This window comes from Sphaeramia orbicularis, chromosome 11 (genome assembly GCF_902148855.1).
Source record: "Sphaeramia orbicularis chromosome 11, fSphaOr1.1, whole genome shotgun sequence".
Classification (NCBI taxonomy): Eukaryota; Metazoa; Chordata; class Actinopteri; order Kurtiformes; family Apogonidae; genus Sphaeramia; species Sphaeramia orbicularis.
Genome location: NC_043967.1, coordinates 36371056 through 36397100, shown reverse-complemented (window position 1 = coordinate 36397100; position 26045 = coordinate 36371056). Strand labels below are relative to the sequence as shown.

The window sequence follows — 26045 nt, the reverse complement described above, 5'->3', positions numbered from 1 at the left end:
GCACAGTCCTGGCCTGAGGTGCAGACTCTTCTGTGTTGAGTCATGTGTTTATGGAGGGGCTGGTTGGTTGGATGGATGGTTTCTTCTATGTATAGGTCGGTGCATTCCTCACTCCAGTCAGCAGCATATGCAGTGGTACTTTGCTTCTCCCCAGGCACTTTATGCTCGGTGTGTATCAGAGCCTGACTCAGGGTGTTGGTGGGTTTGAAGTAGACCAGGATATTGTGTTGGTTGATAATCCTTTGAAATTTCTGAGATTCCAGCTGTGGACAGAATGATGAAGCCTTTTCCTCTTTCCGGCTTTTCCTCTCTGTGCCTCTGGGTTCTTGGTTCTTTTTTTTTTATTTTGGCTTTGAAGGTAACCACAAGTCTTCAGTGCTTCTCTTATCTGTTGTTCTGTCTTCTTCCCTTCAGACTCTGTGGGGATTTCCTCTGCTCTGTTATTGAGGGTTCTGATGACCTACAGTTTTTGTTCCAGTGCTAGAACACAAATGTGGTTACCCTGTAGTTAACAGACATAACACTGGTAAAATTGCACTTATTAAATTGGACGCTGTTCATGGTTGTATTGATTATTCCCAGTTTTTTGTGAAAGGACAGTTTGTAGACAGAAACATTTTCATTTTCTTTTTTTTTGGTTTTTGCAATCCGGCCTTCAGGATGAATTTATAGAGTGAAGGTATGGAAGTAAATCTGTGTCATCAGATTTTGAATTATAAAAGACATTGAATTTCTAGCACTGATTTTTTTGCACTGAAATTAAGTATCTGAACTTTTTTTTTTTTTTTCACTGAAATTAAATATCTGAACATTTTTTTTTGCAATGAAATTAAGTATGTGAACTCTTTTTTTTTGGACTGAAATTAAGTATCTGAATTTTTTTTTTTTTTGCACTGAAATTTAAGTATTTGGATTTTTTTTTTTTTTTTTGCACTGAGATTCAGTATTTGGATTTGTTTTGCACTGAAATTAAGTATCTGAACTTTTTTTTTGCACTGAAATTTAGTATCTGAATTTTTTTTTGCACTGAAATTAAGTATCTGAACTTTTTTTTTGCACTGAAATTTAGTATCTGAATTTTTTTTTGCACTGAAATTAAGTATCTGAATTTTTTTTGCACTGAAATTAAATATTTGGATTTTGTTTTTTTGCACTGAAATTAAGTATTTGGATTTTTTTTTTTTTTTTGCACCAAAATTAAGTATCTGAATTTTTTTTTTGCACTGAAATTTAGTATCTGAATTTTTTTTTTCACTGAAATAAAGTATCTGAATTTTTTTTCACTGAAATTAAGTATCTGAATTTTTTTGCACTGAAATTAAGTATCTGAATTGTTTGTCTATGTTCATAAATTTAGAATTTAAAAAATTGAGGTGCAAAAAATTCAGATACTTAATTTCAACGCAAAAAAAAAATCAGTGCTACAAATTCAATGGCTTTTATGATTCAGAATCTAATGACACAGATTTACTTCCATATAGGGTTTTTAAATGTCAATTTCGGGGGAAATGTACAGCCCAATTTGGTGTCAACTGGACCAGACCAGTAAAATAACAGCACAGAAACCCTCGAATAATGATAATCCAAAATTTTCTCTTTGTTTTAGTGCAAAAAATTAATAAAATTACTGCATGAAAACATTTGGATTTACAAACTATCCTTTTGCAAACACTGTGAATAACCTAAAAACCATCAAGGTGAAATTTTTTTTTAGAAAAATATGTGCATGTTTAAAGGAGTGATATTTTGCTTTTTTAAATGGAATTATGCATTTTAAAACATTTCCCTGTGGCCTACATCAACTGAATGCTCTGCTTGGGTCTGAATTCTTCATTAATTCAACTCCACAGGTCCATTTTCAACACTATTTCTGAGTAATGACACCAGAAAGGTTGTTTGGAGCGCTGGCCCTTTAAATGCAAATGAGCCACTTCAGGCCCCACCCCCTCCAGGTTGTTGGCTGTGCTGCTCTGTCCCATTCAACCAACAACTGAACATTTTAGGTAATCGGCTCAAAGTTTGGACATATTTTCAGTATGGACTACAACCGCTGCTGCTGACAAACAATTATGTCGCACTCTGAGAAATGTTTGTCGGAAGTCTTGACCTTATATGTGCAAATGTCATGACGTAATTAGTTGTAAAACATAAAAAATTAAGCAGGAATTAAAACAGGTTGTAGAAATCCATTCGATTTTTGCCAAAATGAATATACAGATAGCTTTGCAGCACCTGGAGGGTTCAAATTCAAACTTTTTGAACTGTTAGAGAAAAAAATGTGAAGCTTGCATTATTCATATGCTATTATTTTACTGGTCTGGCCACCTTGAGATCCAACTGGGCTGCACATATGTGGACCCTGAACTTAAATGAGTTTGACACCCCTGCATAAATAGGTGCTTATAATCACTAATATGCAAATAAGTAGTAGGTCAACTGTGAATACATCTATGCATAATAAGTGTTAATGCAAACTTTTTGAACTGTTAGGGTCTAAATACACAAATAAATGTACCAGACTAATAAAAGTGGGTTTAGCTAAATATGACCCCTTTAAATTTTATGCACCTTTGTATATCCACTGGGATTTGTAAATTGTGATGCACACATGTAAATAAGATATTATTCACAGTTTTGTTTAAGGATAGGCGGAAAAATAAACATTTTCGTGATGTAATTTAACTTTTTTGCACTAAAACTGAGAGAAAAAAATGTGAAGTTTGCGTTATTCATATGCTATTATGCTATTATTTTACTGGTCTGGCCCACTTGAGAGCCAACTGGGCTGCACATATGTGGACCCTGAACTTTAATGAGTGTGACACCCCTGCATTAATAGGTGCTTATAATGACTAATATGCAAATAAGTAGCAGGTCAGCTGTGACTATATCAGCTAAATTTTACTTAGGGGGTCAAATGAGTGGCCATTTTTGTCAAAAAAAAAAAAAAAACCATTGTAAGAAATGCATAGAACTGTGTTGAAATAATGCTAATCCATTTGTGCACAGACTACTGATATTGTTTGACAGTGGAAGCTCTATTTTCAGAAATATTGGATTTGGAATAGCACGTGTATGTGAAAACTTTTGCTGGTGGACGGACGTGACATTACCCATGATGCTCTGGTCAGTACCAGTACTTTATTAGGAATAAACTTATATACTTACTATTGATAATTCTCCTGTTATTCATAAATGTTAGTATTATGGATATAAAACAATAACAGCTGACACAAAAACACAAAATGTGGCAGTGGACGGATGTGACATGGTTGTTACAGATCCCATCATACTGATGCTCGGCAGTCATGTCACCGTTTACACTAATGATCCCTGTGCAAAAACTAGGATCAGAATTATTTATTGTATAGTTTATCATCATACTAAAGAGGAAATAACAACATAGAATTGTTATTTCTTTATAAAAATGCTTATTATTAGAAAACTGTTGATTTCAAAAGTGACGTGGGACATTCTTCATGTATGTATTGGCGTAACATAAGCAGGATGGATCAGCACCATACTCCATATTGAACCTGTAAAAATAAAACGTGATATGTAGGAGAGAATCTGGTAAGAAAAACTGGGGAATCTAAAAGAATAGAATATTTGTTTTTCAGGTAAATTCAGTTCAAATATAACTTGGCCATTTGTGACATGAAAATCTAGCATTAATTGTGATGAAATTGGACATTTTTGAGCTGAAAACATAGTTCATATGACCATCAACATGTTGAACAGAACTGAAATCCTGTCAATTTGCAGAACTTGCATTTACCAACACAAAGTTCCTTTGGGGATTCACTTACATTGATTTCTTATGCACAAAGACAGAAATAAGACCTCTAAGCAAATTTTAGCCGAAATATAAACATTTTCGTGATGTAATTTAACTTTTTTGCACTAAAACTAAGAGAAAAAAATTGAAGTTTGCATTATTCATATGCTATTATGCTATTATTTTACTGGTGTGGCCCACCTGAGATCCAACTAGGCTGTACATATGTGGACCCTGAACTTAAATGAGTTTGACACCCCTGCATTAATAATGACTAATACACTGTAAAAAAAACAACTAACAAACATAAAAAAAAACTGTAATATTCTGGCACCAGGGGTGCCGAAAAATACTGTAAAATAACAGAAAATAACCATCTCATAAAAATACGGTAATTTTCCATAATTTAAATACAGTTTTTTTGGCCCTAACTTCACATGAGATGTTGCTTTTTTTTGTGCTTTTTAATGTTTAATAAAGAATATTTACATGCATTAAAACAATCAAATTACCTATAAATACATATATAAATAATTTTCAATGAGACTCAGTTGTACAATCCACTGATTAAAACTGTATTTGGACAGTTTTTCAGTGCTTATACATGTTCTACATTCACAAAAATACATTTATTCAACATTTTTGTTGTGAAACCTCCTGTAATTACACAAGATATTTGTCGATTAACAAACAAGTCTGGTTAAACTTGCAGAACAAATACTTCTTTTATGGTTGTCAGTAATTACCTCCACCAAGGAGGTTATGTTTTTGCCAGGGTTTGTTTGTTTGTTTGTTTGTTTGTCTGTTTGTTTGTTTGTTTGTTTGTCTGTCCGTTAGTGTGCAACATAACTCAAAAAGTTATGGACAGATTTGGATGAAATTTTCAGGGTTTGTTGGAAATGGGATAAGGAAGAAATGATTAAATTTTGGTGGTGATCGGGGGTGGGGGGGCCCACGGGGGGGGCCACTGATCAGCCTTGGCGGAGGTCTGCGCTCTCCGAGTGCTTCTAGTTTTATCTTATTTTATATACATATATATATATATATATATATATATATATATATATATATATATATATATATATATATATATATGTATATATATATATATATATATATATATATATTTTTTTTTTTTTTTTTTTTTTTTTTACAGTATTAAACTTTAAATTAACAGTTTAATCTCATGAATAGAAAAGAAATATTTGTGAAATTATGATACATTTGCAAATGTATTTTAACTGTATTTTTCTGTGAAAAAAGAAAAAAAAATCTTTTAAAAAATTTACATTTTTTTGGTTATTCAGTTACAGTTTTTTCAAGTTATTTTACTTTTGACATGTAAAAATCACAGTCTATTTTTGTCATTTCATTGATATTTTCCTGTATCTTGAAAATACAGGAAAAATCTGTAAAATATAAACAGTGAAAGTTTTGTTAAATTACAGATTTTTATTTATTTATTTATTTATTTATTTATTTTTTACAGTGTATGCAAATAAGTTGCAGGTTAACTGTGAATATATGTATGCATAATAAGTGTTACCAGGAAATTAAAATTAGGAGACAGAAATAAAAGGTTTATCTGAATTTCCATACTGTTATTCAATCTTGCAAAGGGAGGGAATCTGTTAAAATGAGAGAGAGAGAGAGAGAGAGAGAGAGAGAGAGAGAGAGAGAGAGAGAGAGAGAGAGAGAGAGAGAGAGAGAGCGAGCATTTTAGGACAGGATGAGTGAAGGAAATCGGAGGTGGTGAAATGTCACGCAAGGAGTGAAATCCCTCTCATTTGCAGGCTTTGTGGATGTGTAATGGGATGTTCCAGCCCAGTGGCCGTTCGTTCTCCTGGTTCGGGCTGTCGCTTTAAGACAATGATAACCCAGAGTCTGATTAATTCAATGTACAGCGACGCGTTAGTGGAGAAACCTTATTAGACGGACCAGCCCCACGCACAGACACAGAGAGAGAGAGAGAGAGAGGGGGATACACCGAGCAGAAAGACAGGGCTGCAAAAGGTTTACTAAAAAAATAAATAAATAAAAAAATAATCAAACAGAAGCTGAAGTTTGCATTAAACCGTGGCTGTTTCTAACATGAAGACATCTTGAGGATGGGCTGCACGCGTTTGGGATAAAACTCAGCACCGACGCGCACGGAAAAAAAAAAAAAAAAAAAAAAAAAAGGTTATTTTTTTTTTGCAGCGGTTCGTCACCAGCTGGAGTAAAAATACATCCACGTCCGATTAAAGAAGGAGGAGGACAGAAGATCGGAAGGCATGTCGTCGGAAAAACACGGTGAGACGCTTTAATTCTCACTCCCAGTCTAATAAAGCCTTATCTAGTTTTTTTTTTTTTTTTTTTTTTTTTCTATCAGCAGCGTCTGTTTGATATCAATCTGCTGTTTCATCTGCATCTCCCCTCCTCCTCCTCCTCTTCCTCCTCCTTTATGTCAACATCTCCATCCGTTTATTCTATGGACATTGATGTTTCTATCTTTGTGTGGGTGCAGTTTTTTGGGGAGAAAATAACATTAGATGACATCCACAGAGAGTTTTTAGTGCCATTTGGAAGCTTTATGTGCGTGTTTTTAATCATTCCACAGCTATTTTATCTGGATTTATTCATATTGTGTATACATTTATAAATAAGGCTGATACTTGATTATTCTTTAGTCCTCATTGTCATCTTTATGCACAGGCCTGCATATATCTATTCTGACTATAGTCATTAGTGTGGGTGTCCTTTGCGCGCTCTTGCCTCCACTTGCGCGTCTTTTTTTTTTTTTTTTGAATAATAATGCGTAAACGGCGGGTGCCCAGGGAACAGTTTAGCTTCATATCTCCAGTTTTCTCCCCCGTCCTTTGCTTAATGCGTTTAACTTGTCAAAAAGCCAGTTGATGGAGATCCACAGTGGAAAAAAAAACAAAAAGATGAAGCTGATAATGAAGCCTACAAAGTTCCCACTGACCCTGAAGGGGGCATGTGGTACAGTAGACTGCAGCAGACTGCAGTTTGGTGCGTGGATCACCTCCGTGGGGTTAATTTAACACCAATATTCACATGATAATGATGATAATGATAGCTTAGTCTCATAATCACAGTCTTCATCTTTTCCAAAAACAGACAAATTGGAGCAAACATGCATCACTTTATAACTACATGCATCAGTATTTAAGATTTTCCTTTGTATGTAGTGCTGCTTGTAAATTTTTATGATCATCTGAGTGTTATAAAAGGAAAATATTTTTCACTCCTCAAAATATCAAGTTTGACACCCATCATTTTTAGCCACACAAAAAGATTAAAGGCTGCACATTCCATATTCTTAATAAGTTTATTTAATGTGACTCAAATATTGACATGATAATGGTGATGATGATATCTTAAGTTCATAATCATCAATCAGTCTTATTTCTCATCCAAAAACAGACAAATTAGAGCAAACATGAATGTATTTAGCATCACATTACAACTACATACATCAGTATTTAAGATTTTCCTTTGTATGAGCTGCTGTTTGTAAATTTTTATGATCATCTGAGTGTTAAAAAAGGAAAATATTATTCACTCCTCAAAATATCAAGTTTGACACCCATCATTTTTAGCCACACATAAAGATTAAAGGTTGCACATTCCATATTCTTAATAAGTTTATTTAATTTAACACAAATATTCACATGATGATGATGATGATGATGATGATGATGATAGCTTAGTCTCTTAGTCTCATAATCACAGTCTTCATCTTTTCCAAAAACAGACAAACTGGAGCAAACATGCATCACATTATAACTACATGCATCAGTATTTAAGATTTTCCTTTTTATGTGCTGCTGCTTGTAAATTTTTATGATAATCTGAGTGTTAAAAAAGGAAAATATTATTCACTCCTCAAAATATCAAGTTTGACACCCATCATTTTTAGCCACACATAAAGATTAAAGGCTGCACATTCCATATTCTTAATGATGTATTTTTTTAATTAAACACCAATATTCACATGCTGATGCTAATGATATCTTAGGTTCATAATCATCAGTCAGTCTTATTTCTCATCCAAAAACAGACAAATTAGAGCAAACATGAACATATTTAGCATCACATTACAACTACATACATCAGTATTTAAGATTTTCCTTTGTATGAGCTGCTGCTTGTAAATTTTTATGATCATCTGAGTGTTAAAAAAGGAAAATATTATTCACTCCTCAAAATATTAAGTTTGACACCCATCTTTTTTGCCACACATAAAGACTAAAGGTTGCACATTCCATATTCGTAATGATATTTTTTAAAAATTAAACACCAATATTCACATGCTGATGCTGATGATATCTTAGGTTCATAATCATCAGTCAGTCTTATTTCTCATCCAAAAACAGACAAATTAGAGCAAACATGAACATATTTAGCATCACATTACAACTACATACATCAGTATTTAAGATTTTCCTTTGTATGAGCTGCTGTTTGTAAATTTTTATGATAATCTGAGTGTTATAAAAGGAAAATGTTGTTCATTTCTCAAAGTATCAAGTTTGACACCCATCATTTTTTGCCACACATAAAGATTAAAGGCTGCACATTCCATATTCTTAATGATTTTTAAAAATTTAACACCAATATTCATATAATGATGATGATGATGATGATGATGATAGCTTAGTCTCCGAGTCTTATAATCATAGTCTTTATCTTTTTTCGTATCCAGAAACAGACAAATTGGAGAAAACATGAATGTATTTAGCATCACAGTAAGATTAAGCACATCAGTAAGATTTTCCTTTGTATGTGTTGCTTTGTACATTTTTATGATAATCTGAGTGTTAAAAAAGGAAAATATTATTAATTTCTCAAAATGTCAAGTTTGACACCCATCTTTTTTAGCCACACATAAAGATTAAAGGCTGCACATTCCATATTCTCCATAAATTTATTTAATTTAACACAAATATTCACATGATAATGATGATGATGATAGCTTAGTCTCTTAGTCTCATAATCTTAGTATTCGTCTTATTTCTCATCCAAAAACAGACAAATTGGAGCAAACATGAACGTATTTAGCATCACATTACAACTACATACATCAGTATTTAAGATTTTCCTCTGTATGTGCTGCTGCTTGTAAATTTTTATGATAATCTGAGTGTTAAAAAAGGAAAATATTATTCACTCCTCAAAATATCAAGTTTGACACCCATCATTTTTGCCACACATAATGATTAAAGGCAGCTCATTCCATATTCTTAATAGATTTATTTAATTTAACACAAATATTCACATGATAATGATGATGATAACACTGGGTTACAAAAAAATGTTTTTTGCAAGTTGTCTAGGTTTTTTCAACTGAATTAGGAGCATTTTGCACCGCTAAATCCAAAAATGACATCTGTTTTTCTCAATCAGGTCAGGTTTTTTTGCTAATTTGATTTTGAAAAATTTGATCTTCTCACAAAATTGATGACATTTTTATGACTTTATCAGTTGATTTTTTTTTTATATAGTTCTCACCCAAAATAGGTTTTAAGAGAAAAATCATTTTCTAACAGGATTCCTGTTAGGTACAATGGTGTATTCACCGCAGATGTAGCAGAATACGTCAGGCTTATTTTTGCAAGATCTTCTAGTTGAAGCCATTTCATTCACCTGTAATATTAAAAAAAAACCATTAATCATAAATTGGCAAAAGTAAAATCTTCAGAACTCGTTTATTGGAGGAAATATGAAAGAATTTTGTATCATATGATGTGAAAATGCCCATAAATGTAAGCAAAAATGTTAAAAAGCCAATATGTAGCATAGTTCAGAAAGTTGACCTGATTGAGCAAAATTAATGTGATTTTTGGATTCAGCACACCAAAATTATCCTAAATCAGCTCAAAAAACTTAAACAATAAATTTGTTGTTGACCAGTGTAATGATAGCTTAGTCTCATAGTCTCATAGTCATAGTCTTCATCTTTTCCAAAAACAGACAAATTGGAGCAAACATGCATCACACCCATCATTTTTTAGCCACACATAAAGATTAAAGGCTGCACATTCCATATTCTTAATGATTTTTATTTGTAATATTTGTCTCATTGAGTCAAAATCCAGTGATGCACAAAAAGTGTTATCGTTTTTGCTCATGCACACCAACTGCCTCTCTCTCAGGTGCATCTTGTTATCATCCCTTTGTGCACAAACATAACTAGACGCATATTAATATTCAACACATTTATTATCCTGCCTCTTATTCCTCACTTACCGTATGAATTTCATCGTGTGATTCATCCGCTAGTTTTAAGGGCTCACACAAATAATATACGGAAATGCTTTGATCTGCTATATGACAGAAATCACAAAAGCTGCAAAAAACTTCCGATTCATTTCTAGTGGGAAGACATTGTGAGTTTGATCGAATCGACATCTTTCTTAGAGTTACTTTATCATGTTTTAACATAGAAACATGATTGGAACTTTTAACAAGCCTCATGACTTTAGACTATATTGGGCTGAGTCGGTTTCTCAATATACAGTATAGATGTGAACTAGGGATGGAATGATTACTGGTATAACGATAAACCGCAGTAAAATTCCAGACGGTTAGTATTATCGTTTAAATTCTAATTATCATGATAACCGTGTTTGATTACCGCACTTTTAGGTGAAAAAACGCCTATGTAAAGATCTGATTTTATGTCAAATATTTGAGTATAGTTTGAATTTATTACAATTTTGATTTTCTATACCTAATGTTTGGAACCAATATTCACTTTCAAAGTCTTTGAAAAGATTCGTTAAACATCTGTGTGTTATTTATGCAATAAATTATAGATATTTTTCAAATCAGATTTTATTTTTTTTTTGCGTGTGTGTTTTTTGGCCTATTATGTTTTTATAGTAGGTTGAAGTGAAAAAATAATAGGCAGATGATATAGATGAAGTTGTGCTGAAAAAACAGATCCCAAACTTGGGTATAGTAAACATTTGTTTATATAGTATATAAAGGCAATATCAAAAGGACTGAAAAATGCACAAAATAGACTCAGACCACTAAGGGTTAATATTTGAATGTTTCTGCAACAGAGGGTGCATTGTGCCAATTATTTTATTTGCTTTTTTTGTTGTTGTTTTCAAAATACAACGTGGTTAAATTATTTCAGTGTGTGTTCATACATTTTGAGCACAATTTCAACAACACCGTGATAATAATGATAATCGTGATAATTTTGGTCACAATAACCGTGATGTGAAATTTTCATATCGTTACATCCCTAATGTGAACAAAACCACAGTTTAAACACCATGTTTTTATTTGATCATACATAGAAAGTTGAGAATTAGAGTGGTGTAAGACTCATGGAAAAATGCAACACTTATTTCTTAACCCATAAAGACCCAAACATTCACTATTGACCAAAACCATCTACTGATCTAAAATGTTTAACACTTTAAAACCTGCCGTATCATCGCTGACACACCTTACATATATGCACTTTAGATGGCTTTAACTCTTTCACTGTTTGTGCATTTGGAAAAATTCCAACGATTTCTGAAACCTGAGACGTTGTGAATCTGTGTATCATTCATTCATTCGTTTTTCAATTTAAAACCAAAAATCAAACAATGAAAAACAACTCGTTTCTTTGTTTTTCTGAAAAAAAAAAATAAATAAAAATTTGGCACTGTTTTTCTGAATTAACAAGATAATTTTCTCGTTAATGGAGAAAACAGAGCCAAATTTCTTTTTGTGTGTGAATGCAATATGCCTCTGGACCTATCAAACAGCTGCTTCATTATAGCAAAATATTCCTCCAGTCCGGCCATGATTCCGTTTGTTTATTTTTTCCCTAGTAACGACTACTTCCGGGTCAGACAACTTAACTATATTGAAAATAGCAAAATCAGATGAAACGGTCATTATCCGTTTTTTCCATTTTTCATTTGAGCACAAAATCGGGACATGGAAAAACGAACCGTTACCCATTTTTCATTCTGGTTTTGAAAATGAAAAACAAAAAAATGAGTTGTTTTTTGTTTTTAAATTGAAAAACAAATGAACGAATGATACACGGATTGTGTGCTTTATTAGTTTTATTGCTTCATTATGATAATTTCCCTCATGCCTTTACTGGAGGCTGGAGAAGAAGCAGTTTTAGCAGAATTATAACATGTGGTAAATTATAAATGACTGCCAGATTTTGAAAGTTCTGTGCTCTGGGAAAATGGGCAAATAGATACTCTCACACTGCATTTTCTAACCTTTTAGCTAGTGAAAATAAGAAAAAAAAAGTCCAATTTTACATTTTAGGCTTAGGGATTAAAAGGTTAATAACTTCTGATCCACTAAACCTATCAATATGTTGAAATAATTGGCATAAAATACAGTTTGTTATCTTTTTATGGTCACCAGATATGATCCATTTGGACATTCGGAGGCTCCATAATTCCCATGGAAACACCGTCATCTTCTACAACTTTGATTCACCAGTAAAACCCATGGAGTTGGATCAATGACAGTGGATGGAGACTTTTGATTTTATGTTTAGTTGGAAAAAGTCACTTTTTCCTGATTTTTTTTTTTTTTCTGGTTTGATCTAATAACCTTTGAATTGACCCTGAGCTTTTATGAACATCTACATGATCAGTGAATCAAATATAGGAAAATACATAATTTACACTGAGAAAACTTAAAATAAAAAGGATAATACTAAAATTTATGGTAATACAGAGAAAAAATTCATTTGGGAACTGTCACTAAAGTACCACTGGATCTTTATGGGTTAATATCATTATATAATATTTGCCTGTAATGTGTCCAGATTGATCCTCTTCCAGACAATGTGACGACCAAAGCCTGGTGACTTACCTGAGGCTTGAAGTGACGGGAGCTCCATCTAATTAAACCCAAAATCAGAGTAGACATTTCTGTCCAAATGCAATAAATCACTTTTTTACATCGCTGTCTTTCCCAGTTTCCACTAAACCTATGTGAAATTCATACCTGCATGTTCAGCTAAGCCTCCTCTCCCTCACAGTGAAGAGATCTCAGTTATATAAGGTAATGACGGAGAAACCTATGTGTGAGGGCTAGCCACACTCTGCTCAGACTTAGCCTCCTAGTTTGTATGGTGTGAAAAACAAGCAAGAGGCTCAAAGGCTGGTAAATGACAGTAGTGCACATTTTCATGTATAATAAGATGGATAAAACTGAATGAAACTATAAATCGAGGAAATTTCTCCAACGGTTTAGCAGTAAATCTACAGCAAGAACCAGCTGCAGTCAAAAATTCCCATTAAAAAAAAAGTTGTAAAAAAAACTGTAAGTGAAAATAGATAGATAGATAGATAGATAGATAGATAGATAGATAGATAGATAGATAGATAGATAGATAGATAGATAGATAGATAGATAGATAGATAGAAGCTTTGAATGGATACTCTTTCTTTGTAATTTTAATTTCAAGGGAGACCTGGCCAAATTATAGTAAAATACAGTGCAAAATTTTTTATTTAAAAAGAGTTTTGTGTGAACAATTAAATCAAATATAGCTGTAGTTTTTACAGGAAGAGTATGTTAACAAAACCAGATTTACATGTAGAAATGATGTATTTGTATTGTTTTGAGAAAATTAAACTGTAAATTGTAAAACGATGTGCACTGTAAAAAAAGAACCTGTAAAAAAAAAAAAACTGTATTATTCCGGCAGCTGGGGCACCAAAAAAATACTGGAAAATAACAGAAAATAACCATCTCATAAAAATACGGTAATTTTCCGTAACTAAAATACAGTTTTTTGCCCTAACTTTACATGAGATTTTGCTTTTTTTTTTTTTTTACTTTTTAATGTTTAATAAAGAATATTTACACACATTAAAACAATCAAATTACCTATGAATGTATATATAAATAATTTTCAATGAGACTCAGTTGTACAATCCACTGGTAAAAACTGTATTTGGACAGTTTATCAGTGCTTATACATGTTATACATTCACAAAAATACATTTATTCAACATTTTTGTTGTGAAACCTCCCGTAATTACACAAGATATTTATCAATTAACAAACAAGTCTTGTTAAACTTACAGAACAAATACTTCTGTTATGGTTATTTATCAGTAATTTTATCTCATTTTATTATTATTATTATTATTTTTTTTTTACTGTATTAAACTTTAAATTAACAGTTTAATCTCATGAATAGAAAAAAAAAATTGTGAAATTACAATACATTTGCAAATGTATTTTAACTGTATTTTTCTGTGGAAAAAGAAAAATTTTCTATTAAAAAATGGAAATTTTATGGTTATTCACAGTTACAGTTTTTCCGTGTTATTTTACATTTGACGTGTAAAATGACAGTCTGTTTTTGTCATTTCATTGATATTTTCCTGTATCTTAAAAATACAGGAAAAATCTGTAAAATAAACAGTGAAAATTCTGTTAAAATTACAGATTTATTTATTTATTTATTTTTTACAGTGTGGTGCCATTTAAATTGCAAGACCACAATGTTGAAATAACAGCCTATTTGCTTTTTTTTGTCAAATAAAAATGTAATTAAAAAAAAAAAGAGTAAACATTTAACAATATAACATTTTGAATATTTTTGGCTCAATTGGTAGAGTGGGTCGCTCAATGACCAAAGGGTTGGTGGTTCAAATCCTGGCTCCAACTGTCCACATGTCAAAGTGTCCTTGCAAGATGCTGAACCCTAAATTGCTTCCAGTAGGTTCTGGTGACTTTGTAAAGCGCTCTGGACACCATGAAGGTGGAGAAAATGGGCTATATAAGTGCAGTCCATTTACCAGTTAAAATGTTAAATAAACCGTAAACATGTTCACGGTTTGATGTGTTTTTTTACAATATTGTTCTGGTAACCACAGCTGCCAGTTTTTTCCGTTAAAAAAACAGGATTTTTTTTTTACAGTGTTCTCTTGAATTTATCAAATTTCATCATACCCTTATTCTTTCTAAATATGTAAAACTGATATGTTCCTTTGGCAAGTTAGTCTTTTGTACACTGCATACTGTATTACTGCTGTATAGAGCGCTGTGATCCATACACATTCATGTTAAATAATTCAATCTTTCCATCCTTGAGACTCCAACACTTGCGCTGCCATTTAACGCTGAATTTATTTTTGCCCATGAACCCATAGAAACATCTTATAATAGCAACTGATCTTAAATATCTTAATAATCTGAGCACTTTATGTTTACTACATATCTAAAGTTAAGGCCATGCATTGGTTTTATTACTTAAGTGCAGGGTTAAAGTTAATATATCCAGCTGTTGATGCCTAAACAGATCACACAGATACACAGGTTTAAACATGTGGGTCTGATCAAGCGGTAACACGTGGACACATTCTGTGTTCAACAGTCTCTGTCATGTAATCAGAGTAACTTATATGCATGTATTATATATATTTGAGTAGGTATTTATAAGCACTTTAACATTATGTAGAACTAAATTTGGGGAGATAAAATTTTTAAGTGAAAAATATCAGATTACTACTGGTAACACATGGACTTGAAACAGACATCAATTTTTTAAGCTTTACACAAACATTCAAAACGTGCAGTTTTCGACAGACACTGATATTAAGTAGGGCAAAACCTTTTAGATATTATGTTCAACTCTGCTGAAAATACATTTTGGAGTAAAATATTGAAAAGTCTCTGTTTTATTGATATGAGAATGTGGTAACACGTTTACAGGTTGCCATAGTAACACATGGATGACTCTTTCATTCATTATATGCATCACCCAAAATGTATTAAAGATTATTTTCTGAAAGTTTCACTCAAATATTTGAATTATAAGTAACTTGAAAATTAAAAATTGGTATTTTTGTGGGAACACATGGACAGGGCCTTTTAAGCAACTCACAAATGTTCAAACTCATAAATATTAACAATATTCACAAAATAATGAAAATCCAATACTTGAAACTTAATCATCTATATCAGGGGTGTCAAACTCATTTTAGTTCAGGGGCCACATTCACCTCAGTATGATCTCAAGTGGGCTGGACCAGTAGAAAAACAGTGAAAAAAGTAAAATGACATTATGATAAGGTTTACATCTACAATGTCCATCCATCCATTCTCTTCCGCTTATCCGGGGCCGGGTCGCGGGGGTAACAGTCTAAGCAGGGATGCCCAGACTTCCCTCTCCCCAGACTCCTCCTCCAGCTCTTCCGGGGGGACCCCGAGGCATTCCCAGGCCAGCCGAGAGACATAGTCTCTCCAACGTGTCCTGGGTCTTCCCCGAGGTCTCCTCCCGGTGGGACATGCCCGGAACACCTCCCCAGGGAGGTGTCCAGGAGGCATCCCAAACAGATGCCTGAGCCACCTCAGCTGGCCCCTCTCGACGCGGAGGAGCAGCGGCTCTACTCCGAGCTCCTCCCTGGTGACTGAGCTCCTCACCCTATCCCTAAGGGTGCGCCCAGCCACCCTGCGGAGGAAACTCATTTCGACCGCTTGTATCCGGGATCTTGTCCTTTCGGTCATGACCCAAAGCTCATGACCATAGGTGAGGGTAGGAACGTAGATTGACCGGTAAATCGAGAGCTTCGCCTCTCGGCTCAGCTCCTTCTTCACCACAACCGACCGGTACAGCGACTGCATCACTGCAGACGCTGCACTGAGCCGTCTGTCAATCTCACGCTCCATCCTTCCCTCACTTGTGAACAAGACTCCAAGATACTTAAACTCCTCCACTTGGGGCAAAGACTCCCCACCGACCCGGAGAGGGCAGACCACCTTTTTCCGGTCGAACAAAACATCATCATCATCATCTATAACGTTTCCTTAAAAATCTGAATAACATGAACAACTTGAAATGTCTTAAAAAAAACAAGTGCAATTTTAACCATATTCTTCCTCAGTTTATCATTTACACATGTGCGTTACAACTTACATTACACTTACAAATACACAAAACATATAGTACCAGGTAAAATATTGGTAAAATTGCATTTACTTCTGTTAAGACATTTCAGGTTGTTCATATTTGTTCAGGTTATTCACATTTTTTGTAAAAGGATAGTTTGCTAATGTACACATTTTCATATAATTTTACTTTTTTTCCACTAAAACAAAGATAAAATCTGCAGTTGTTATTATTTATAAGTTATTATGATACTATTTTACTGGTTCTGACCCAGTTGAGATCTAATTGGTCTGTATGTGGAACCTGAATTAAAAGGATTTTTACACCATTTATTGTTAATATCTTTAGTGTAATTTTTGCATTTCAGCAATTTATCCTACAGGCCGGATTGGACCTTTTGGCGGGCCGGATTTAGCCTCCGGGTCACATGTTTGACACCTGTGATCTATATAATCAACAAATTGAATACATTTGCAAATTTTTCACATATAATTTTTGGCGTCAAATTTCAGTAGTGGCTATGGTGTAAAAAGTACAGTCAATAAAATCAGTTGTAACTTTTTTTTAAAGTGGTATTTTAAAAAGGATGACAGTTCCATAAATTAGAACTCTTTTGCTAAAAAATGAGCCCCGTTGATAAATGATGTGTGCAAATTTACCTTTTCATGTTGATGTTCACTTTCACTTAATCGGACCCATTTATATTTGATGTCAAACCCTGCTGATGCAAACAGCCATTCATTTTAATTATAAATTGTATGTATTTTACTTGCTCTAACACCATAATGTCTTCAACTAAAGGTTAATTTTTGATACTGAACAGCATAAATGTTAGTTTTACCCTTTGATAACGGTCAGCATTTTCTGTTTGGTATCAAAGACATGCACAGATCTCTTATAGGACCTTTCCTCTAATTCAATCATAACTTTAGATATGATCCATCCACATGCACGGTGTAAAATATGACCATTTTACTTACACAAATTAACCTTATATTCGTAAATCATTTTAAATTTGAAGGATTAACGACATTTAATTGCGCTGTATGTCATTTCTGTCAGGGGACTTTGAGTCAAAACAATAAAAAGATGTAATTTGATGATGTTGTGAAGTAGTGTGGGATTATGGGAGATAAAAATCTGTGTTAGACAAAAATTTACATTTTCAGACTTTGTAATATCTAAATGAGTGTGAACATACAAGTGCAGTGGTTGTCTCTTTAATTACTTCATACCAAAAACAGACGCCATAAAGTACTTAAACGTTAAGGAGATATTTTATATCAACCGTATTATTCCAACATAAAGTCATTTTTCACATGTACATAAATTCACACAGTATATAACAGAAACTTACTCCACTTATTGCAGGCTTTTATGTTGTTAAATTACTGAGGCTTATTTTATATTTTATGGGATTATTTATTTTACTGAGTATACTTATTTAAATGAAATAATTTTCAAAGCTTTAAGGAGTTTTTTGTCATACAGTTTGTCTTATTTTAATCTTAGTTTTTTTCTTTCTTTTACATTGTACAAAGTAAAAAAATGGAATATAGAATAATACGAGAGGTGATATTTAATACACCAAATAAAATACTGTATCATTGTTTAATTATACTCATATTTTCATGATTTAATAGCATGAAATGTCTGCTCTGAATGTCTGTTTTAAGTTAGGATTTTCAAAAAACAGATTATTTTGTATTAACTCCACTATCGTTGCAATACAGCCTGTACTTTTGGCTCTTTTCTGCAGATTGTTATCCATATTTTAAGGGAATGTTAGCTCTGTTGCAAAGAACATATTTTATAAAGCCAATTTTTTGGGATATTTTACTTTCTGGAACTGAAGTTGAACTCAGAATGAACCACTCCTTGGTTTTTCTCCAGTCTTATGTGGTCTTTAACCCTTTCATGCATAGTGGTCACTCCAGTGGACAGTTCTTCTCCAGCTGTTCTCTTGTATATTCATGGATTTTGTTGTTTTGGTTCCATATCAGCCAATACAGTGGACACTTATGCACCATCCCATAATACACTGACATTCATACAATTATTGTAACTTTGCTGTTCTTGATAAGCCTGATCTGTAGTAACATGGTTTAGTGTAAATTAATTGCTAATTCTTATTAGACTGTAATTAACAGTTTTCTGAAACAAAAAGTTGTTTTGTTTTTTTGCATATCCTCCTGAGATCCAGCAATGCATTTTGTCCTCTGAAGGGGACTAAAGTTTGACAGTTTTACTTAAAAAAAATAGTCCATTGCAAAGGACATTTCATTTAAAAAATAAATCAATAAATAAAAATAATTTTTAAAATGCATGTGAAAAAACTGTTGCATTATGCAGTTTCCAATCAAGACAATTTTTAATGTAAAAAAGCTAAAACTGTCAAATTCCATGGTCTCAGGAGGATATTATCTCCATGAAATGAGTAATAACTAATATTAGAGTATGATAAAATGTGAGAAAACATCAGATTAACTGCATTAAAAATGTTTTTATTTCATAGTTTTCACATTGTATATCACTTTCTGATGATGAGTTTTTAAATATATGTTTCTTTGCTTCTAAAATTAAACACATGATATCCAGCTGAGTGGACATTTTTGTAACACCACGAAAAATAGGTTTATAAAAAAAATTCAATTGCTTTGTTTTTTTCATGCCTAAAGAGGAATAAAAACACTCAAGAAAAAAATATTGACCAAGGTTGTCATAATTCATGCATGAAAGGGTTAATACCATGAAACTTCTGCTCTGAATGTTTGTTTTAAGTCATGATTTTCAAAAAGCAGATTATTTTGTATTAACTCCACTATCGTTGCAGTACAGCCTGTACTTTTGGCTCTTTTCTGCAGATTGTTATCCATATTTTAAGGGAATGTTAGCTCTGTTGCAAAGAACATATTCTATAAAGCCAATTTTTGGGATATTTTACTGTCTGGAACTGAAGTTGAGCTCAGAATGAACCACTCCTTGGTTTGTCTCCAGTCTTATGTGGTCTTTAAATGGGAAATCATCTCCAACAGACTCTACAGGCCAGCTCAAATAAATATCAACACGTACAGTATATTGTGTTTTTGTTTGCCAAGCTGCTTGTCACGTCCTGACCTTTTTAAAGGTGTCCCTTCCCTCGTGCTCGTTCCCTTGTGCTCCGTCAGTTTCTGGTCCACTTCCTGCTTGTGACAGAGTTGGGGACGTTATGTAAAGCCGGCGGTCCCCGAGCACAAGTCGTCAGCCCTCATCACTCAGCTTCCTCTCGCTCTGTGAATGCCTCCTGATCTGCTTCTTCCTTCACTCCTCCCTCCTTCCTCTTTCTCTCTCATGTCATCCTGACCTCCCTCTCCTCTCCATTTTTCTTTCTCCTCTTCATGTCCCTGTCTAAATGGATTACTGTTCCTGCAGCCGCCTCCCCGCTGTGAAAACACGACACCCTATCAGTCATTTTCAATGTTACAGAAACACAAAGGGAACAGAGGTGTGGGGATGAAATATTCAGATAATCCAAAGCAGATTGACGCATCACATGGAGCTCTCCATGGCACAAACCACACATTTCCAGCCACTAATGAACATAATTTCATTAAGGGAAAAAAAAGGTCTTTGTTCTTTGAGTGCATTAATGTCGATCACTGTCGGCGTTCTATCACAGACCACACAGGTCAGAGTCAGGCCTCTCCTTTGTGAACGCTCTGTGAAGTCTGGCTGAGGAGCTGTGGTCTGTGTAATTGCTTCCGCTTCTCAAGAGCTGAGATAAAACATACTGCATTCAACATGCGGATAAACGTGTGACCGTGCTAGAGTTAGATAACATGCCCTCGCCTTTATATCTCTTTCTTTTATTGTTCTATTTCTACTTGTGATGCCGTTCCACCTACTTCTCCTTTTTCTCTTTCCTTCTTGTTCATTTCTCCGTCTATTTCACAATATCAGTTTGGTTTGCTTTATTTATTTCGGCTAAAATTTGCTTAGAGGTCTTATTTATGTCTTTGTGCATAAGAAATCAATATAAGTGAATCACCAAAGGAACTTTGTGTTGGTAAATGACAGTTCTGCAAATTGACAGGATTTCAGTTCTGTTCAACATGTTGATGGTCATATGAACTATGTTTTCAGCTCAAAAATGTCCAATTTCATCACAATTAATGCTAGATTTTCATGTCACAAATGGCCAAGTTATATTTGAACTGAATTTACCTGAAAAACAAATATTCTATTCTTTTAGATTCCCCAGTTTTTCTTACAAGATTCTCTCCTACATATCACGTTTTATTTTTACAGGTTCAATATGGAGTATGGTGCTGATCCATCCTGCTTATGTTACGCCAATACATACATGAAGAATGTCCCACGTCACTTTTGAAATCAACAGTTTTCTAATAATAAGCATTTTTATAAAGAAATAACAATTCTATATTGTTATTTCCTCTTTAGTATGATGATAAACTATACAATAAATAATTCTGATCCTAGTTTTTGCACAGGGATCATTAGTGTAAACGGTGACATGGCTGCCGAGCATCAGTATGATGGGATCTGTAACAACCATGTCACATCCGTCCACTGACACATTTTGTGTTTTTGTGTCAGCTGTTATTGTTTTAGATCCACAATACTAACATTTATGAATAAGAGGAGAGTTAGCAATAGTAAGTCTATAAGTTTATTAGTAATAAAGTACTGGTACTGACCAGAGCATCGTGGGTAATGTCACGTCTGTCCACCAGCAAAAGTTTTCACATACATGTACTATTCCAAATCCAATATTTCTGAAAATATAGCTTCCACTGTCAAATAATATCAGTAGTCTGTGCACAAATGTATTAGCATTATTTCAACACAGTTCTATGTATTTCTTACAACTTTTTTTTTTTTTTTGACAAAAATGGCCACTTATTTGACCCCCTAAGTAAATTTTAGCCGTATATCAGTTTGGTTTGCTTTATTTATTTACTTATTTATTTCAAACATGCAAAGAAACAAAATGAAGCAAAATGAAGCAAACTAAAACAAAAACAAAATAACAATTAAATGGACAGAATCTATCTTCAAGTACGTGCAAGTCTGAATTTTGCTTGGTCGAAAAGGAGTAGGAAGAAGTATAAACTTATTTAATCCTACCCCTCAAGTGCTTTTACAGCGTCATCACTAACCTAGTACAACAATCAAACAACACATTTTTCCCAATTTTAACACTCAACCACAACAAATACACAATGCAGTAATTGAACCACACACAACAATATGTTCATGGCAGTTAGGGGTGTAAGAAAATATCGGTTCTGCAATATATTGCGATATTTCATTTCGCAATAGTTATCGATTTTAAAAAGTACTGTATCGATATTTTTTGGGTATTTATTCAAATGCAGATATTGTGGAGGTTCATTTTACTTTTTTTTTGTTTTTCTTTTTTGTTTATATTTTATTTATTATTATTTAACACTCTTTTATTAAATAATGGTAGTTCCTTTGTTGAGATTGCACAAAAATAATGTTAGGATGTTACTTATGAACAAATAGAATATGAACATTTGAACAGGATCTTAAACTGTAATGTCTGTAAAACATAATTTAAGTTTTAACAGAGGAAAATTTTGTGATATAGCATTAGATCCTGTTGTGGCCAAATAAAAATGTGTTTAGTTTTTGTGCAGATTTCTGGTGTAATTCAGTTCTTCCAGGAAATAATCTTTTAAAAAATAAAAAAAAACAATTAAAAAACTGTCGTTTAACTGTATATCAATATATCGTGATATATCGTATCGTGATCCTAGTATTGTGATTTGTATCATATCACCAGATTCTTGCCAATACACACCCCTAATGGCAATACAGTCATACAAACAGACTCAACAATCCAACAGTTTTCTTCAATAATTACAGCATATATATCAATTCAACATTATCCATAAACAAACAGCCCTTATTGGCATGAATATTAAGAGAAAAAAACAGCCCAAGTGTTGATGATTATACAACTGTATGTGCAAGATTTAAGGGGATGTAACTTCCAAAATTAAATATACTGCTCATAGTTATGTTTCATTAATCTATAATCACTAGATCAAGCTTCGACAGTTGGAGAGTCCATTCACTAGACTACATTAATAACGTTTTCATCTCTTTTCATCATTCTGTGGCATGTAGTATCTAGCATTGAGGTTCACTGACATCATCTAATATATTTTTCCAGTGTTTTGATTGTGAGACAACTAATGGGAGACATTGCATGCTGTGTGTTTAACCCTTTCATGCATGAATTGTAAGAACCTTAGTCAATATTTTTTTCTGGAGTGTTTTTATTCCTCTTTAGGCATGAAAAACACAATGCAATTAAAAAAAATTTTATGAATCTATTTTTCATGGAGTTAAAAAATGTCCACTCAGCTGGACATTTTTTAACGCCATGAAAATGTAAATAACTAGTGTAAAATACAGTTCATCATCTTTTCATGGTCATCAGATATGACCCATTTGGACATTCAGAGGCTCCGTAGTTACCATGGAAACACTGTCATCATCTACAACTCAGGTATCAAACATGTGGCCCGGGGGCCAAAAATCGGCCCGCCAAAGGTTCCAGTTTGGCCTGCGGAATGAATTTGTAAAGTGCAAAAATTACACGTAACAAATTATCAATCAAGGATGTCAAAGACGTTTTAGTTCAGGTTCCACATACAAACCAATGTGATCTCAACTAAAATAGTAGCATAATAACTGAAAAATAATGACTCCAAATTTTCTTAGTTTAATGTGAAAAACAGAATATTACATTACATCTATATATAAGTAATTACAACTCAAAATTTTCCTCTTTGTTTTAGTGTAAAAACTTTCATTAAATGATGAAAATATTAACATTTACAAACTATCCTTTAACAACAAAATGCGAAAAACCTGAAATTTTGAAAGTGAAATTTTAACATTATTCTTCCTGTTATTAAATATTTTGTGTCTTTGTAGATCCAATCCATAATATATATGCATGTATAAATGCTAAGTTGAGATGTAATACTGTTAAAATTGCACTTATTTTTCTCAAGAAATTTCAGTTTTTTTCAGGTTAATCACATCATTTTTGTTTGGATGTAAATGTACATATTTTTTTTTAATATAATAATTAATATAATTTAATTTTGATTGCTCTAAAACAAAGAGGAAAAATTTGGAGTCGTCATTATTTCCAGGTTATAATGCTATTGTTTTCCTGGTCTGGCCCACTTAAGATCAATTTGGGCTTAATGTGGCCCCTGAACTTAAATGAGTTTGACACCCCTGTTCTACAACATTGATTCACCAGTAAAACCCATGGAGTTGGATCAATGACAGTGGATGGACACACTTAATTAATGATAGATTTGCTGAAAAAGTCACTTTTTTCTTTTCTCCCTGTTTCTGATTTAATAACCTTTGAATTTACCTTTGAGTTTTAATGAACAGCAACATGATCAGCAGATTAAATATAATAAAATACCTACTTTACACTGAAAAAACACTAAATACAGAGGATAATATAATAATAAATGGTGATAAATCACTTAAGAAAGGTTAAATAGAGAGAAAAAATCATTTGGGAACTGCCATCAAAGAAGCGCTGGGTCTTTATGGGTTAAATATTAATAACTTTTTTTTTTCCTAGCCTTTATATTCACTTATGCAGATATTATGCAGGTACTGTTATAGAAGTTCAGGTTAAATTACATTATAGAATAGCTGTCCACTGTAGTGACCACTATGCATGAAAGGGTTAAATGAAATGAAATAGACACATTGTTAAAGGAGCAAGAAAATGCTCCAAAAAAAATGTTTGTTTTTTTTTTTAAATATTTTTCCACATTTTAAAGGGAAACGCATTCAAATGTATTAAAAGATCATTACTTTCTGAAAGTTTAACTCAAATAACTGAATTATAAGTAACTCGAAAATTAAAAATTGGTATTTTTGTGGGAACACGTGGACAGGGCCTTTTAAGCAACTCACAAATGTTCAAACTCATAAATATTAATAATATCCACAAAATAATGAAAATCTAATACTTGAAACTTAATCATCTATATCAGGGGTTTCAAACTCATTCTAGTTCAGGGGCCATATTCAGCTAAATTTGATCTGAAGTGGGCCAGACCAGAAAAATAATAACAGAATAACCTATAAATAATGACAACTCCAAATTTTTGTCTTTGTTTTAGTGTAAAAAACCCCCATTAAATTATGAAAATACTTACTTTTATAAACTATCCAAAGAAAAAAAAAAAACCCTGACAAAACTGAAATTTAAATTAAAAAACATAAGAAAATTTAGTGCAATTTTAACAATATTATTCCTCAACTTATCATTTGTCCATGTGCATTATGGATCAGATCTACAAAGACACTAAACACTGAGGAACAGGCAGAAAAGTTGTTCAAATTGTGCTTAATTTTCTTTAGACATTTCAAGTTGTTCATATTTGTTCAGGTTATTCACATTTTATTGTTACAGGATAGTTTGTAAATGTAAATATTTTAATAATTTAATGTTATTTTTTGCACTAAAACAAAAAAAAAAAAAATTAAGTTGTTAATTCTAGATTTTTTTACTTAATTGAAGATTTTTTTTTCTTAATTGAAGATTTTTTTTTACTTAACTGAAGATTTGTTTTGGCTTAATTCAAGATTTTTTTCCTTAAATCAAGCTAAATATTTTTTTTTTTGCTTAAATTCAATTCAAGACTGTGGAATTTTTGCACTCTGCAAAAACATCCCAGGGGCAAAACTGGACCCTTTGGGGGGGGACCGCATTTGGCCCCCGGGCCGCATGTTTGACACCCCTGATCTATATAATCAACAGATTGAATACATTATCAAATGATTTAGATATAATTTTTGGCATCAAATTTCAGCTATGGCTATGATGTAAAAAGTACAATCAATAAAATTGGTTGTAACTTTTTTTTAAAGTGGTATTTTAAAAAGGATGACATTTCCATAAAATGTAGATCTTTAACTAAAAAATGAGCCCCGGTGATAAATGATGTGTGCAAATTTACCTTTTCATGTTGATGTTCACTTTCGATTAATTGGACCCATTTATATTTAATGTCAAACCCTGCTGATGCAAACAACCATTCATTTTAATTATAAATTGTATGTTTTACTTGCTATAAAACCATAATGTCTTCAGCTATGAAATGAAATAGAAACATTGTTAAAGGAGCAAGAAAATGCCAAAAAAAAAAAAAAAAAAAAGCGCAAAACATGTATGAGTGAAGACATTTGTCATATTCACTGTATGTGTTCCTCAGTTTGTTGCATATTGTGCAGCTACAGTCGTTGGCTTTTCTGACTAATGACATGCACTATTCTGCTCTGTTAGCTTCATATTTC

At 32.8% G+C, this 26045-nt stretch overlaps 1 protein-coding gene across 1 annotated transcript in view; it reads left to right on the top strand.

Moving 5' to 3' along the window:
• Positions 1–5498: 5498 nt before the first annotated feature.
• Positions 5499–26045, top strand: part of prrt1 (proline-rich transmembrane protein 1) — a 43502-nt gene continuing 22955 nt past the window's right edge. The window contains exon 1 of the mRNA XM_030147431.1: positions 5499–6070. Within this exon, the coding sequence (XP_030003291.1) occupies positions 6052–6070 (19 nt within the window). The 5' untranslated portion in view covers positions 5499–6051. The remainder of the gene's footprint in view (positions 6071–26045) is intronic.